At 39.7% G+C, this 17281-nt stretch overlaps 1 protein-coding gene across 3 annotated transcripts in view; it reads left to right on the top strand.

Moving 5' to 3' along the window:
- Positions 1-530: 530 nt before the first annotated feature.
- Positions 531-17281, top strand: part of LOC128684672 (ankycorbin-like) — a 42546-nt gene continuing 25795 nt past the window's right edge. For 2 of the 3 annotated variants that reach the window (XM_070100889.1, XM_070100882.1), the window contains exons 1-7: positions 1431-1605; positions 6319-6511; positions 8079-8177; positions 8947-9230; positions 10102-10401; positions 11225-11320; positions 12249-12332. In XM_070100889.1, coding sequence (XP_069956990.1) covers positions 1582-1605; positions 6319-6511; positions 8079-8177; positions 8947-9230; positions 10102-10401; positions 11225-11320; positions 12249-12332 — 1080 coding nt within the window. In that variant the 5' untranslated portion in view covers positions 1431-1581. Of the gene's footprint in view, positions 644-1295; positions 1606-6318; positions 6512-8078; positions 8178-8946; positions 9231-10101; positions 10402-11224; positions 11321-12248; positions 12333-17281 lie in introns of those variants that run through there. The other variant, XM_070100876.1, reaches the window with a different exon arrangement.

The following is a 17281-nucleotide window of genomic DNA, read 5'->3' as shown; positions in this document are numbered from 1 at the left end:
CTACAGGTAATCTACTGGACTCGTCAGTAAAAGGTCAGGTCTGTCGTCCAAGAAACTCTGAGGCCTAAGCGGAGATATTTTTGCCTGAGAACGACATTTGTCTCCCTCGCAATGATCTCGACGTTTTCGGTCATGCAAGAAAAGGGATCACATCTAATTATGCTAAAGTGTCTCTGTGGGATTTCAATAGCGTTCTTGCTGGCTTATGTAAAAAAATCAACCTAACTAGTAAAAGGCATATATTGACGTGAATTCCGGAAAATATTTCAGAAGGCATTGACACCCGGACGTAGAAAGAACTAGACCGTGAGGAGAATCGAAAATTAATATATTTTTATAAACTATCCCTTAGCATTTTAACACTAATTTTGTTTAATGCGTTGACAGTGTAGTTTAAAACTTGATGCCGTGTTAGAGTCAAAGTTTTTAAATTGTGCTTCATATGGTAAGTTACGAATGCCTCACACAACCGCTGGAGCACGAGATAACACCACTAGGGTTATCAGTACTTTAGTCATTTCTGATTATCCTATCAGTGGAACATATTTTCTCCGTGTACTAGTGACGCTGTAGCAGGAGACTCACCCAACGCCATCGCAAAAACAAAAACATCAAAAGCGAGTGTTATGGAGCAGCATTCTTGGTCAGTGTCACCACGTTATTCTGTTATCTGACAGTGGTGGTGTTAGGGAACTAACCGTAGCTGGCAGTTCTCGTTGTAGGTGGGAAAACTTCAGCTGGCTAATCCGGGACGTTGATACCTTTACCCGCCCTCATACCACTAACAAGTGACTAAATCACCGTCAGGTCGACGTTGTGCTGCTTCGAGCCTAACAAGGTGTTTATATTATTGTTATTCACTATAGTGAAGAACATCTAGAGTTCGACGTATATTACTAACATACACCTTCACAGGTTCAGTGATGCAGTGTACTATTTTCATGGGAACAGTTCCGTGTGCAGTGCTAAAGCGATTAATTCAGTGTATCTGAACATTAGGAGTTCCAGTGAAAGGATAAGGTATTAAATTTAAGCGTGTCCCTATGTTTATACTTCTTAGTGCTTTCACCATTACCATAAAAGAAAAGTGAAACTCAGTCAAATATTTTCTCACACGTGTGTTTGACACATTATTGTAAATAGTATTAATAAGAATACTAATGATTTTAAACCCTACCAAAAGTTTCTGCGAGTGTCATCATAGCAACATTTGCAGAGTGGAATAAGCATCAGGTGAGCAAATTAACGTTTCAAAGCCCAACTGATCGAGTAACCTTCACTTTTGGAACCCACAGGGTCTGGAGATCCATAACCTCAAAACTCACCCCCAAGAGCTCTCAGGCCAGACCGTGGGAAGGGCCCCTCATTTCCGCTTCATTGGACAGCTTACTCTTCACAGTGACTAGTACCACCATTAAGAAGCCAGCACCTTCGCCGAAGAGCTCACATCTTCGCATCGGGGCCCGCATCTCTGCCCCTAAGTGCCCACACCTTCCTGAAGGAACCAGCTAACGCCTCCAATAGTACACACATCGCTGACTACCTTGTCTCTACCTATTCAGTTAAGCAGTAAACTCCAGAATGAGTGAAGAGGAGATATCGTTGGTAAGATTTTTACATTTCTGAAGTTGTCATTTATATGAAGGAGATTTAACGAGTCGTATTTACGTTGAATAAAATCATTTGACCACAAAGACCAAACCTTTACATTTTAAGGAAGTGATAACTTTGTATGTTAACACAGTCTACTTGCACCTCATATTTATTTTTCCTTTAACTTTATATATATATATATATATATATATATATATATATATATATATATATATATATATATATATATATATATATATATATATATATATATATATATATACATATATATATAGGTTGGTTTAGGTAGTAGGTTGGTAGACAGCAACCACCCAGGGAGGTACTACCGTCCTGCCAAGTGAGTGTGAAACGAAAGCCTGTAATTGTTTTACAAGATGGTAGGATTGATGGTGTCTTCTGTTTGTCTCATTAATATGCAAGATTACAGGTACGTCTTGCTACTTCTACTTACACTTAGGTCACACTAAACATGCATGTAGACGTTTATTTATACACACTCATGTGAGTTTTCTTTGATTTTATCTTAATAGTTCTTGTTCTTATTACTTTTCCTTTTCCTTTTATATCCATGGGGAAGTGGAATAAGAATCTTTCCTCCGTAAGCCATGCGTGTTGTAAAAGCAACTCAAATTCCGGGAACAATGGGCTAGTAACCCCTTTTCCTGTAATAATTACTAAAAAGAATAAGAAGAAGAAAATTGTCAAAGTGGGAAGTCTGAATGTGCATGGATGTTGTGCGAATGATAAGAAAGAGATGATTGTGAATGCAATGAATGAGAAGAAGCTCGAAGTCCTGGCTTTTAGTGAAACAAAGCTGAAGGGGGTGGGAGAGTTTCAGTGAAGAGGAATAAATGGGATTATGTCAGGGGTTTCAAATAGAGTTAGAACTAAAGAAGGAATAACAATAATGTTGAAGGATAAGCTATGGCAGGAAAAGAGGGACTATAAATGTATTAATTCAAGGATTATGTGGAGTAAAATAAAGGTTGGATGTGAGAAGTGGGTTATAGTAAGCGTATATGCACCTGGGGAACAGAGAAGTGTAGAGGAGAGAGAGAGAGAGAGATTTTGGGAAATGTTGAGTGAATGCATGGGGAGTTTTGAACCAAGTGTGAGAGTACTTGTGGTTGGGGATTTCAATGCTAAAGTGGGTAAAAATGTTGTGGAGGGAGTAGAAGGTAAATTTGGGGTGCCAGGGGTAAATGAAAACGGGGAGCCTTTAATTGAGCTATGTGTAGAAAGAGGTTTGGTAATTAATACATATTTTATGAAAAAGAGGATAAATAAATATACAAGGTATGATATAGCACATAATGAAAGTAGTTTGTTATATTATGTATTGTTGGGTAAAAGGTTGATGGGTAGGCTCCAGGATGTACACGTTTATAGAGGGGCAACTGATATATCGGATCTTTATCTAGTTGTAGCTACAGTTAGAGTAAGAGGTAGATGGGAAAAGAGGAAAATGGCAACAACAAGAGGGAGGTGTAAGTGTATAAACTAAGGGAGGAGGAAGTTCGGGTGAGATATAAGCAACTATTGGCAGAAAGGTGGGCTAGTGCAAAGATGAGTAGTGGGGGGGGGTTGAAGAGGGTTGGAATAGTTTTACAAATGCAGTATTAGAATGTGGGGCAGAAGTTTGTGGTTATAGGAGGGTGGGTGCAGGAGGAAAGAGGAGTGATTGGTGGAATGATGAAGTAAAGGGTGTGATAAAAGAGAAAAAGTTAGCTTATGAGAGGTTTTTACAAAGCAGAAGTGTTATAAGAAGAGTAGAGTATATGGAGAGTAAAAGAAAGGTAAAGAGAGTGGTGAGAGAGTGTAAAAGGAGAGCAGATGATAGAGTGGGAGAGGCACTGTCAAGAAATTTTAATGAAAATAAGAAAAAAAATTGGAGTGAGTTAAACAGGTTAAGAAAGCCTAGGGAAAGTATGGATTTGTCAGTTAAAAACAGAGTAGGGGAGTTAGTAGATGGGGAAAGGGAGGTATTAGGTAGATGGCGAGAATATTTTGAGGAACTTTTAAATGTCGACGAAGAAAGGGAGGCGGTAATTTCATGCACTGGTCAGGGAGGTATACCATCTTTTAGGAGTGAAGAAGAGCAGGATGTGAGTGTGGGGGAGGTGCGTGAGGTGCAGGGGGGGACATAGTGTTGGAGTGGTTGGTATTTTTGTTTAATGTTTGAAAAAGGGGAAGGTACCTAGGGATTGGCAGAGAGCATGTATAGTCCCTTTATATAAAAGCAAGGGGGACAAAAGAGATTGTAAAAATTTTAGAGGAATTGGTTTACTGAGTATACCAGAAAAAGTGTACGGTAGGGTTATTACTGAAAGAATTAGAGGTAAGACAGAATGTAGAATTGAGGATAAGCAAGGAGGTTTTAGAGTGGGTAGGGGATGTGTAGATCAAATGTCTACATTGAAGCATATATGTGAACAGTATTTAGATAAAGGTAGGGAAGTTTTTATTGAATTTATGGATTTAGAAAAGGCATATGATAGAGGGTATAGGGGAGCAATGTGGCAGATGTTGCAAGTATATGGAATAGGTGGTAAGTTACTAAATGCTGTAAAGAGTTTTTATGAGGATAATGAGGCTCAGGTTAGGGTGTGTAGAAGAGAGGGAGACTACTTCTCGGTAAAAGTAGGTCTTAGACAGGGATGTGTAATGTCACCATGGTTGTTTAATATATTTATAGATGGGGTTGTAAAAGAAGTAAATGCTAGGGTGTTCGGGAGAGGGGTGGGATTAAATTATGGGGAATTAAATACAAAATGGGAATTGACAGAGTTACTTTTTGCTGATGATACTGTGCTTATGGGAGATTCTAAAGAAAAATTGCAAAGGTTAGTGGACGAATTTAGGAGTGTGTGTAAAGGTAGAAAGTTGAAAGTGAACATAGAAAAGAGTAAGGTGATGAGGGTATCAAATGATTTAGATAAAGAAAAATTGGATATCAAACTGTCAGCGGATGGATTTATAAAGGATGAGGTTAATCATAGAATTGATCAAGGAAAAAAGGTGAGTGGTGGAGGTATATGTGGAAACAAAAAATGTTATCTATGGAGACAAAGAAGGGAATGTATGAAAGTATAGTAGTACCAACACTCTTGTATGGGTGTGAAGCTTGGGTTGTAAATGCTGCAGCAAGGAGGCGGTTGGAGGCAGTGGAGATGTCCTGTCTAAGGGCAATGTGTGGTGTAAATATTATACAGAAAATTCGGAGTGTGGAAATTAGGAGAAGGTGTGGACTTAATAAAAGTATTAGTCAGAGGGCTGAAGAGGGTTTGTTGAGGTGGTTTGGTCATTTAGAGAGAATGGATCAAAGTAGAATGACATGGAGAGCGTATAAATCTGTAGGGGAAGGAAGGCGGGGTAGGGGTCGTCCTCGAAAAGGTTGGAGGGAGGGGGTAAACGAGGTTTTGTGGGCGAGGGGCTTGGACTTCCAGCAAGCGTGCATGAGCGTGTTAGGAGTGAATGGAGACGAATGGTATTTGGGACCTGACGAGCTGTTGGAGTGTGAGCAGGGTAATATTTAGTGAAGGGATTCAGGGAAACCGGTTATTTTATATAGCCGGACTTGAGTCCTGGAAATGAGAAGTACAGTGCCTGCACTTTAAAGGAGAGGTTTAGGATATTGGCAGTTTGGAGGGATATGTTGTGTATCTTTATACGTATATGCTTCTAAACTGCTGTATTCTGAGCGCCTCTGCAAAAACAGTGATTATGTGTGAGTGAAGTGAAAGTGTTGAATGATGAAAGTATTTTCTTTTTGGGGATTTTCTTTTTTTTGGGTCACCCTGCCTCGGTGGGAGACGGCCGACTTGTTAATATATATATATATATATATATCTATATATATATATATATATATATATATATATATATATATATATATATATATATATATATATATATATATATAATGTGTGGGTGTGTGTACTCACCTATTTTAGGTTGCAGGGGTCGATTCGTAGTTCCTGGCCCCGCCTCTTTACAGATTGATACTAGATCTCTCTCCCTGCTCCATGAGCTTTATCAAACCTCGTCTTAAAACTATGTATGGTTCCGTGTGTGTGTGTGTGTGTGTGTGTGTGTGTAATGCATACATAATTATTCAGATATGTGAAACACCCACACCCACAACTATATGCACATAAAGACACGTGCACATGTATACACATATTTAAAACACACGTATAAACACACTTCTATACACTCCTGTACACATAAATACCTATACATGCAGGGACACACACGTATTTATACACTGACATATATACACTCATACCTATACATGCACAGTATGAAGATACGTACACATGCATACAAAGAATGTATGGCATTATCGGAGAATTCGTAGCTTACTCTGTCATTATCTGTATAACGGGGAGATAAGATAAGCCTAATTTTCCCTTTGTATGACAGTCGGATCATTGTTAGAGGCCTACCCTCGATATTAAGCATTACTGCCAATGTTTACGCACAGAATAAAAAAAAAACACTATAAGCACTGAAACAGACTTACACAGATCACCTTCAAAAAAGTAACAATGAACACACACTAACACCAGACCACCTCAAGTACAGAGTAAGAGTCAGCACACACTATCACAGGTACAGAGTAACAGTCAACACACACACTAACAACAGACCACCACAGGTATAGAGTAACAGTCAACACACACTAACAACAGATCACCACAGGTACAGAGTGCCCTGGCAGGGGACTCCGCCAGGGTGAACGAAGCGCTTGAGAGCGGCGTAGCAGTGGACACGACTGAGCGTGGACGGACAAGTCTCCACCACGCTGCCGTCGAGGGCCACCTCGATGTAGTCAAGGTCCTGCTCAACTGGAAAGCTGACGTCAACAAGAGGAGCAAAGCAGAGGATGACAATGGTCAGCCTGGCTGGTGTGGCTTGTGTTTGCAAAATCATTAATTGTGCGGTATTGTGTTCTTAAAAATGTTAGTCGCGTAATATTGTGTTGGTTTGGTGTAGTGGTTCGTAACTCACTATACGTGCAGTATTGTGTTTTCAAAGTCATTATCAGTATATTGTGATGTTCGGAAAACCACTGTGTGTACTAAGAGGCTCGAATGAATATGCTGCAGTTCAGAGGGTCAGTTGAACTGAGACGTCCGCTTGAATGGATGACAATGAATGTTTCTAGCAAGAGAGAGTCATTGAGCGGATGTTTCCATTTACAGGTCACCTTACCTTGGTGGGAGACGGCCGGTGTGGAAGTAAACGTAGTGGCAGTGTCTGTACATTATTATGTTCCTAAAAATGTTGCGTGTATATTAGAATGATTGTAAAATTGTGTTATGTGGGCGTGTCCCGCTAAGGAATGTGTAGGTACATTAAATAGTTATGATGTATTGCACGTTGAAATAATTATGAATTAGTGCAGGCTCTCTCTCTCTCTCTTTCTCTCTCTCTCTCTCTCTCTCTCTCTCTCTCTCTCTCTCTCTCTCTCTCTCTCTCTCTCTCTCTCTCTCTCTCTCTCTCTCTCTCCCCCTTTTTTTTACACAGGGTTTGACAAGGTTAGGTTAAGGGTCCCTAGTTTTATTGACAAGCTATTTACAGGTTAAGGATTCCTGACTTTATTGACAAGCTAAGAGCTGTTACCTACATCAGCTCATTTGAAAGCATTTTTATTGTTATGAGATATACAAGTAGGGAACAGGATGAAGTTGGAGCCATCTGTGGGCCAGCATTTTTATTTGATCAACTGACTTTATCTCGTTAACATCATAATGCTGTACGAATGTGTTCTATACTCGAGTCATCCTGGGGATAAATGATCTCAAATGAAGTGATGTTCTGGAGAAGGGTACATCCAGAGTGAAGTTGCTGCTTTCTGCCCGTCCCCCCCCCCCCTCTCTCTCTCTCTCTATCTTTCAACAGCCCTTACACGGTAGTCTGGGACGAGAGAGAGTATTCCTCCCTCCTTCAGGACTCTTTCCAATAATGTTCATTGCTAAACGAGTGTGTTTAATATTACAATTGTTTTCTGAATGTCTCTTAATTAGAAGTAGTTTCTGAAGGGGTGCTTTCTTATCGTGATTATTGCTTAACAAGAGTGTCTTGGTTATTTATATTTTAAACAATCGCTCTAATAATGTTTGGTTTTGTGCAGATCGTATTGCCTCCCGTGTAGAATTGCCCAAGGTAAATGTGCAGTAAAGTAGAATAAGAGTAGAGAATGAATAGGGAAGTGCTAAGAGAAGAGGGAGTATAGAACACAAGAAGTGAGACAAAACAGAAGTGTGTAACAGTACAACAGAAGAGCGACAACAGGAGTGTGTTATACAATAGGAATGCAACAGCAGAAGTATAACTCCTTAACAGAAGTATGACCGTGGAACACTAGTGTGAACACAGGAGTGTGATTGTACAATAGATGTACACTGTACAGCAGGGGTGTGACAGATGTTTGGCTGTACAATAGTCTTGTCCAACAGGAGGAACACCACTGCACTTGGCGGCTGAGGAAGGTCACGCAGATATCATGGAGCTGTTGGTGTCTGCTGGAGCAGACGCTGAAGCTATCGACCTCAAAGGCAAGACAAGAGTTATACTTGAAACTTGCAGACACTTGAACCAAACACACACACACACACACAAACCTACCCAGGTAGGTAGGTAGTACCTACCTACCAACCTACTCACCTGCATTCCTACCTAACCTAATCCAACCTAACCTACGTACCTACTTACCTAACTACCTACCTACCTGCAGACAGTGCTGAAAGCAACTAGCGTTTGCTCTCAGGTATCACGACTTTACAACCATATAATCACTATACATGAGTCTAATTTAAAAAAAAAAAGTCCCTTATTTATGTTTGTCCTACAATAAAGTGATTTAAAAAAATAATAGCAATTGCAAAGTAAAAAAAAACACAGTGCATTATTATTTATTACTTGACAAGTAAATACGCAGGATTGTTGCAACTTTATGTAATGTCTAAAATTTGCATATATTCAAATCATCTTTCTACTGATTATTGTGACTTATGATTTGTTCCTTTCATTGCTTAATTAAGAACCTGAAATCATGAGACATCTTATATGTAATAGCAAGCATAGCATTAATTTACCACATGTGGCATAGTATTTCTTCACTTACTGTAGTACTATGGCACATGGCACACTGCATGACGTAGTGCATTAAGTATGAAGACGTTAACGAGACACCGCATGACATTCCAAAATCTATTCAAAGGCATACTGCATTACAATGAATTTATATTGTTATATACATCGTACCTGCACAGAGGAACAGCACTGTTTACACTTGTATAACTCTCTTCGTGTACAATGAGGTAGGGCGGCGTGCGAGTCACAGGGCAGCATCGAGGGGACAACTGGAGGCGCTGCAGCTTCTTCAGGAGATCGGGTGTGACCTTAACGCAAGAGACAACGGGAAAGCCACACCCATCCACCACGCCGCCTACTTCGGCGACCTCGACGTTGTCAAGTGGCTCTCGGAGAGCGGGGTGTACCTGGTTCTCAAAGACAAGAATGGTCGCTTGGCCAAAGACGTGGCTAAGAAGTACGGCCATAACAACATACATCGCTTCCTCAAGGAGAGCGCCAGCAAGAAAGGCACGGTGGGTGCTCGCTCAGTAGTTACACGCACAGAACACGCTCTTAAGAGAGGGGAAACTTATGACGACGTTTCGGTCCTCCCTGGACCATTGATAAGTCGCATAAGTTTTCCCCTCTCCTGAGTGCGAGTTTATTGTGTATTGTTCCACCCACGTCATTGTGACTATTCTGTAGTACAGTAGTTACCATGGTAATTGATGTGTATGGTACATTATGGTTACATTTCGCTGGGAGTTTCTAAGGAATGTTAATGAAGTGTTTTCACATCGCGTCATGAAACCGGAAGTTGGCCATTTTTGAGATATTGATTTTTTGCTTCTGGGAAGCAACTAATTAATGTGTTTGACCAGGGCGATACATAGTTTTAATTTTCGAAGCACTTATTACCAGAAGCAATCTAGGAATAAAACATAAGTACCGAAGGTTCTTTATTCATTGTTAATTAACAACAGTTGTGGATGACACAACATATCTTTATTGAGTTCGTTTCGGTTCTGGGAGATCGGTCACGCTAAAGGCCCCAAGACCGAAACGTATCCGATGTCGTATGTGAGTTCACTTGTGTCATTTTTCATCCACATCGTGAGTACTTCCCGAAATGCACCGCATGTTAGTGGCTTTCTTTTATGCCTACCAATATTTGATGACATACATTACATTACCTGTATACTGCAGAAAAGAAAGAAATTTATTATTATTATTATTATGATTGTTATTATTATTATTACTTACCTTCACAAGTACTTGTGGAAAAAATATATAACAACATTCTTCATAAGTTAATTTGGCGTGATAAGCTTAAACACACTTCTTTATAAGTTTCATCGTATTCCATTTTAAAATCTTAGCATTGAAGACTCATTTCATTTATAGTTTGGGACAGCAAAGGCTCGTAAGAGTATGCGAGATTCTTCGAGCCTTCAGCGACCCGTCCACCGACCGAGACCAATGGTCGTGTCGGTGGACTCAGTCAAGAGCTCCCCACCAGCCACGGAGCAGGAAAAACAGATGCAGCCAGACCTCAATGATACAGGCTCGTCACACGTGGATCAGCACGTGGATAGCACGTCGATGGTGTCCTCGACGCGGAAGCACTCAACGGAGGATGCCAGGCCTGCAGAGGGTTCACTCACTCCTCCCGACTCTCCATTGAGTCGCATGATGGAATCTAGGGTAAGCTGATAATGTGACTGTTGTAGAAAACGACGAAAGTTGGTGAAAAAAAGACAAATTCAGAGGAGTCCTTTGTATGTAGAGCATTTCACCCAACATTGACCTTTCTCAAGTCTTCAAAAAAAAAAAAAAAAAACTAGTGTTGAGTGAAACCTAATACCAGTCAAGCACTCCTGTGTCTTTTTCACATACTCTGCTTCTCTTAACTAAAAACTGAAGATTAATTAGTTTGTTGCAGTGTCCTTCGAAACCTGAAGTGTTGCTGAATAATAATTTATAGAAACTTGGCTATATTGTCGGCATGTCGAGGGAGTTGAGTTTACAAACCGCAATTTGGAGAGAGAACTTTAAGCAACGTTTCGGTCCGTCCTCTACCGTTTCCACATTGACAATTAATAATATAAGAATGAAGGAACACTTCACTAGGCCTATTGGCTCATGTTAGGCAGGTTCAACTTACATTCAACCACACCCACTCACATTCCCGTCCATACTATATTTAAAGCTACTCAAAGTTCCCGCCTCCAATGACGCTGCCTAGGAGCACATCCCATGGTCTTTGACAGACCGAAACGACGCTTAAAATTTCCCCTCAGAATCTTGCGTTAGTGGTTAAAATTGTTCCAGACACGGATCCCCTCTTTTCCTCTTCAAGGGTCAAGTCTTTATATATATGGAGTCTCTATGGTCTACTTAAAGGCAAAAAAAAATTATTCCTTCCCAGAATTTGTCCTTTATATTAGGGGATTCAAAATACATATGCAATTTATGTACATACGAAGGAAGATGGCTTGTGTTTAATTATTGTAAGGTGTACATGTAGGTAGTACCAGAGCCGAGGCGCCGCACGTGGAGTTTGAGGTCCTCGAGAGGCAGATCCAGTCTGAAGAGTCAGGTGGACGAACTCATCGACGTCAAGGTAGGTCAGTCACCCTTCGTGCCGGTGAATGGCTCTTGATGCAAGGAATTGGAATTAGTCTCTCCTTCTTAGCATCACACCTGATTACATCTTATTCTTAAAGCACTAACTTACCCTGACGGGTACAGCGTTGCAAAATTATAACAAGGCTGGTCACTTCACCTTCAGTGCAGTGACCAATCCCTTATGACACAAAATAAGATGAGTATTGTATATTTCGAACATTGAGTGAGACACTCTTCAGTATTAAGTGCAAATATATAATGGTTTTTCTTTTCTTGTATGTTCTATATTTGAAAGTTTGTGTTACTGACCAGTGTTTACCTTCTTTTATTTACCTTAGAAGCCTAGATTGAATTCATTTAGATACCAGAGTGAAGTTAATAGCTACCGTATGTGTGTGTGCTTTATACAATGAAAAGTACGGAAACTTATATGCCGGTCAAGCCTATTCTTGTACTGACAAATATTCATGTAGGAGATTAAGACACATGGATAAGAGTTGAGTATCTTTAGTGATGAAACGTTTCGCCTGCACGGTAGGCTTCTTGAGTCAGATACAGAGGCAGCAGTAGTAATGATATAAAGATGTCCATCAGTCTTGGAGAAAATGTGTTTGAAGTGGTCAGTTCCTCAGCCTGGGGAAAAGTTCAGCTCCATGGAGCTGAACTTTTCTTCAAGACTGATAGACTGATTACATCATCTTTACATCACTACTACTGCCCCTTCTATATTTGACTGAAGAAGCCTACTGTGTAGGCGAAATGTTTCATCATTAAAGATACCCAGCTGTTGTAATTGATCTCAAATGGTATTTTATACCATTTTAATCACAAACCTTCATGTAATTGTTATAAATACTAGTCTGTCAGGAAGAACTTCTATCCCAGGAATAACTTGTTCATTGGTGTTGCTCGGTCCTCCACAGGAGAGACACGAGGAGGAACTTCAGTGCCGGGACGAGGAGATCACTCGACTGAAAAACAACTTTAGCCGGTTAGAGAACGAGAAGGTAAGATAGTGTGATGACCTCGCTTTCTTTACAACAGTGTTGACTTCACTTTATTGCGGTGTTGACTTCACTTTATTAATTATGGTGTTGACTTCACTGTCTTAATTATGGTGTTGACTTCACTTTCTTCATTACGGTTGACTTCACTTTATTACGATGTAGATTTCACTTTCTTTACTACGGTTTTGACATCACTTTGTTCATTACTGTGTTGACTTCACTTTTTTCATTACGGTGTTGACGTCACTTTCGTTGTTACGATGCTGTCTACTCTCTTTATTAGTGCGTTTATTTTACTGTTACAATAATCTATTGAATATAAAGGACACTTAGAAATCAAGAAATAAATCAGAACTGTTGACAATATAAATTTATTAACTACGAGGACTTTCACGAAGTTCTCTGGCAATCAGTCCCGTTATTGGCAAGTTACACTGAGGAAACCATCACCTCAAAACATAAAATTAGTTTTTGATCTCGTAAAAAATTAAAGCGGGTTTTTTCCAATATATTTTTATTTTTTATTTTTAATGAGAAAGTTCCTGAAGAATATCATATTGACGGGACGTTTAAATGCCTCTTAAAATATATACACAATTATAAATAATTTTATAATTATTAACATTGTTGAAATTATTATAGTTTGGAACACAATATATATACACTGAGAGGTGTATTCTTTGAAGAGTTTATATGATAGGAGTTTGTTTTAATAGGTATTATTTAACCGTAATTTTTGAAGGGGTAGACCAGTAAGCCAGATGAAGGCTTCAGTCAGATGGCCAAAGCTCCAGCGACGGGTCATCACATGACTAAGACACGCGTCAGGAAACACTTGTCCTGTTTCCTGGCAAACCTTACCTAACCTAACCTATTTTAGAAATTATAGTATTATTGCCAAATGGCGAGATGGTGACGTGCAGCCTTAATAACCCTGGTGTAGTCGATAAACTTTAAACCTCATTAACCGACCAATCTTTCGAACAATCTGGACAGGTCCTAAATCTCACGAAAATGTCGTAGGGAACGAGTGTTCATTAGGAACAGAATTTAGAGATGGCCTTTGTTTTTAGTTCTTTGTTCTTCAGAGGTTCAATGAGATCCTGAGTCCTCTAAGACCTAAGCTTTAAACTTCCATATAAGTGCCACGGCTCTCAAACAAACAGCATTGTTTTGATACAGGATATTGATAATGTTTTATCTGTAGATTACGTGTCGATGTTTCCACTGATCCCTGCAGCCAAGTTTCAAGGCAGACCACCCTGTTATTATTATTATTATTATTATTATTATTATTACTATTATTTTTTAAGAAACGCTATAAAGTATAAGTATACACTACTGGCGGCTGATCAGGACCTATCACCAGTGAGCACATTTAATTAACTGGTCTTGTTGCAAAACCGGTTCGCATCACAGCAGGACCTTGATATATTATATTTACAAAACAGTACGCTAAACCGGTGTGTGGGTCATTCAGAGATGCACGCCCAGGGTGGGCATACAACAGGATGCTGAAATTTGAAGCATTAGAAGTATGATTTCAACATAGGATAAATAGTTACAACTGTAATGAAACAGTGATAATGAGGTAGTCTGCTATATGTGTTGACAGAGTATAGTAACACCCTGAGAAATTGTGTGTTTAGTTACCATTTATCAAAGGCACTTGTCGCTAAGATGTTTAGCATGTTGTGTGTACTCACCTAATTGTGGTTGCAGGGGTCGATTCATAGCTCCTGGCCCCGTCTCTTCACTGGTCGCTACTGGGTTACTCCCTGCTGTGTGAGCTTTATCATACCTCTTCTTAAAGCTATGTATGGATCATGCCTCCACCGCCTCACTTTCCAGACTATTCCACTGCCTGACAACTCTGTGACTGAAGAAATACTTCCTAACATCTCTGAAACTCATCTGAGTCTTCATCTTCGAATTGTGACCCCCTGTCATCTTATCTCTGTCTACTTTGTCGATTCCTCTCAGTATTTTATGTTATCATGTCCTCCCTGTCCCTCCTGTTCTCCAGTGTCGTAAGGTCAGTTTCCCTTAACCTCTCCTCGTATGACATGCGCCTTAGCTCCGGGAATAGTCTCGTTTCAAACCTTTGCAATTTCTCTAATTTCCTGACGTGCTTACCTAGGTGTGGGTTCCAAACTGGTGCTGCATACTCTAATGTAGGCATACACACACAGTGTGTGTGTGTGTGTAAACAAGAGCGTGGTACATTATCTGAACATCCGTTGTAGTATCTTGTGACTCAGATCCTAACAAATATAATTGCATCATTCTGTAATGACGCATTGTGTAGTAGGTGGGAGTGTGGCATCATGGTGTGGTGTATGGTGTGCTTCACCATGACAGTCAGCTGCACCACTGTGGTGTGTTTCACCATGACAATCTGCTGCACCACTGTGGTGTGTTTCACCATGACAATCAGCTGCACCACTGTGGTATGTTTAACTAGGACAGTCAGCTGCACCACTGTGGTATGTTTAACTATGAAAGTCAGCTGCACCACTGTGGTATGTTTAACTATGAAAGTCAGCTGCACCACGAATGTAACAGCCACTCCTAGCTTCTTAACAGTTGTTTCTCTGGAGCACCGCCACCCAAGTGTCAGTGGCTTTCTGACATTATGGAAATCAATCGTGGAAACCACCTGTGAAATACGCAACTTCAGTGACTGCACTCCGGACTCAGTACACACCCGTGGAATTACGTAAAACAATGTCTTACAAAAGAATGACTCAGAGCACTGCCTGGGAATCTTGCCCGTCTCAGTAGCAATATCGAATCCTGCTGACTGCGAATAGGTAAACCTTGTGATTTTTGGCTTAAGTAGCAACGCTTTTCTTGCCGAATAAAGCAAGCGAAAATTTGTGTATGCAATAATTTCGCAAAAATAATTCTGAACCTAACGAAAAAAATAAATTTCATTGTGTTTGCTTATTATTAAATTATTGTAAATTTATCTAAAATATGTTTAGTTGGATTAGGCTAAATTAAATTGTGCTTGTTATAATAAGGTTAGGTTAGTTTTCTAAGGTTCTTTTGGTACAAAATTGTTAATTTTTACATTAAGATAAATGAAAAAAGATCTTTAAATTTATAAGAGAAAATTTTAGAAAGGACTTAATTATAAATGAATTCTTGCTAATTGACCAATTACCTATAGTATATATATATATATATATATATATATATATATATATATATATATATATATATATATATATATATATATATGTCGTGCCGAATATGTAAAACTGGTCAATTAGCAAGAACTCATTTAAAATTAAGTCCTTTCTGAAATTTTCTCTTATACATTTCAAGATATATTTTTTTCATTAATGTTGATGTAAAAATTTATAATTTTGCACCAAAATAATCTTAGAAAACTTACCTAACCTTATTATAACAAGAACAATTTATTTTAGCCTAACCTAACTATATATATTTTAGATTTCTTTACAATAATTTAATACTAAACGAACACAGTGAAATATATTTTTTTCGTTAGGTTCAGAATGATTTTGGCGAAATTATTGCATACACAAATTTTCACTTGTCCTATATGGCAAGATGAGCGTTGCTATTTAAGCCAAGATCGCAAGTTCTGCCTATTCGGCACGACATATATATATATATATATATATATATATATATATATATATATATATATATACGTACATATATATAATGTGTGTGTGCGCGCGTTCACTACTACCACCACTACTACCACCACCACTACTACCACCACTACAACCACCACCACTACAACCACCACCACTACAACCACCACCACTACAACCACCACCACTACAACCACCACCACTACAACCACCACCACTACAACCACCACCACTACAACCACCACCACTACAACCACCACCACTACAACCACCACCACTACAACCACCACCACTACAACCACCACCACTACAACCACCACCACTACAACCACCACCACTACAACCACCACCACTACAACCACCACCACTACAACCACTACTACTACTAACACCACCACCACCACTACTACCACCACTACTACTACCACCACTACTACTACCACCACCACTACTACTACTACTACTACTACTACTGCTACTACTACCACCACCACTACTACTACCATTACTTCTACTACTATTACCACCACCACCACTACTACTACTATTACCACTACTACTACTACTACCACCACCTCTACTACTACCACTACTACTACCACTGCTACTACCACTGCTACTACCACCACCACTACTACCACTGCTACTACCACCACCACTACTACCACTGCTACTACCACCACCACCACCACTTCTGCTGCTACCACTACAACTACCACCACTACTACTACTACTACCACGACTACTACTACTTCCATCACTACTACCACCACTGCTACTACTATCACTACTACTACTACTACTACTACCACTACTACTACTACCACCACCACTACTACTACTACTACTACCGCTACTACTTCCTCCACCACTTCCACCACCACTACTGCTACTACTACTACTACTACCACCAATACTATTACCACCACCACCACTACTACCACCACCACTACCACCAATACTACCACTACTACTATCACCACCACTACTACAAACACTACCACTACTATTTCCTTGCTTCACTCCCCTTTCTGTCGATTATGCCATTACCACTACTCCCTTTACTGCTACTTCCACTACCAACATTACCTCTACCACTATTCCACTTCCTTCTCCTCGTTTTATCCCATCCCTGTTCCCCTCTCCTGTATATACTGGCTCACCTTCATGTGTTAGTGTGACTTGTAAATGGTCCAAGTCAGACCGGAACGTCGTCATAAGATTCTCTTTCCTGTGGGCTGGCTATTTGTGTATAAATTTTCTATTATCTCTTCGGTGTAAATGTTCGTTCGCAAATCAGAACACCTTAGTCTCCAT

Source organism: Cherax quadricarinatus, chromosome 5 (genome assembly GCF_038502225.1).
Source record: "Cherax quadricarinatus isolate ZL_2023a chromosome 5, ASM3850222v1, whole genome shotgun sequence".
Classification (NCBI taxonomy): Eukaryota; Metazoa; Arthropoda; class Malacostraca; order Decapoda; family Parastacidae; genus Cherax; species Cherax quadricarinatus.
Note: the sequence above shows the minus strand (reverse complement) of the source record. Positions and strands in the feature narration are given on the sequence as shown.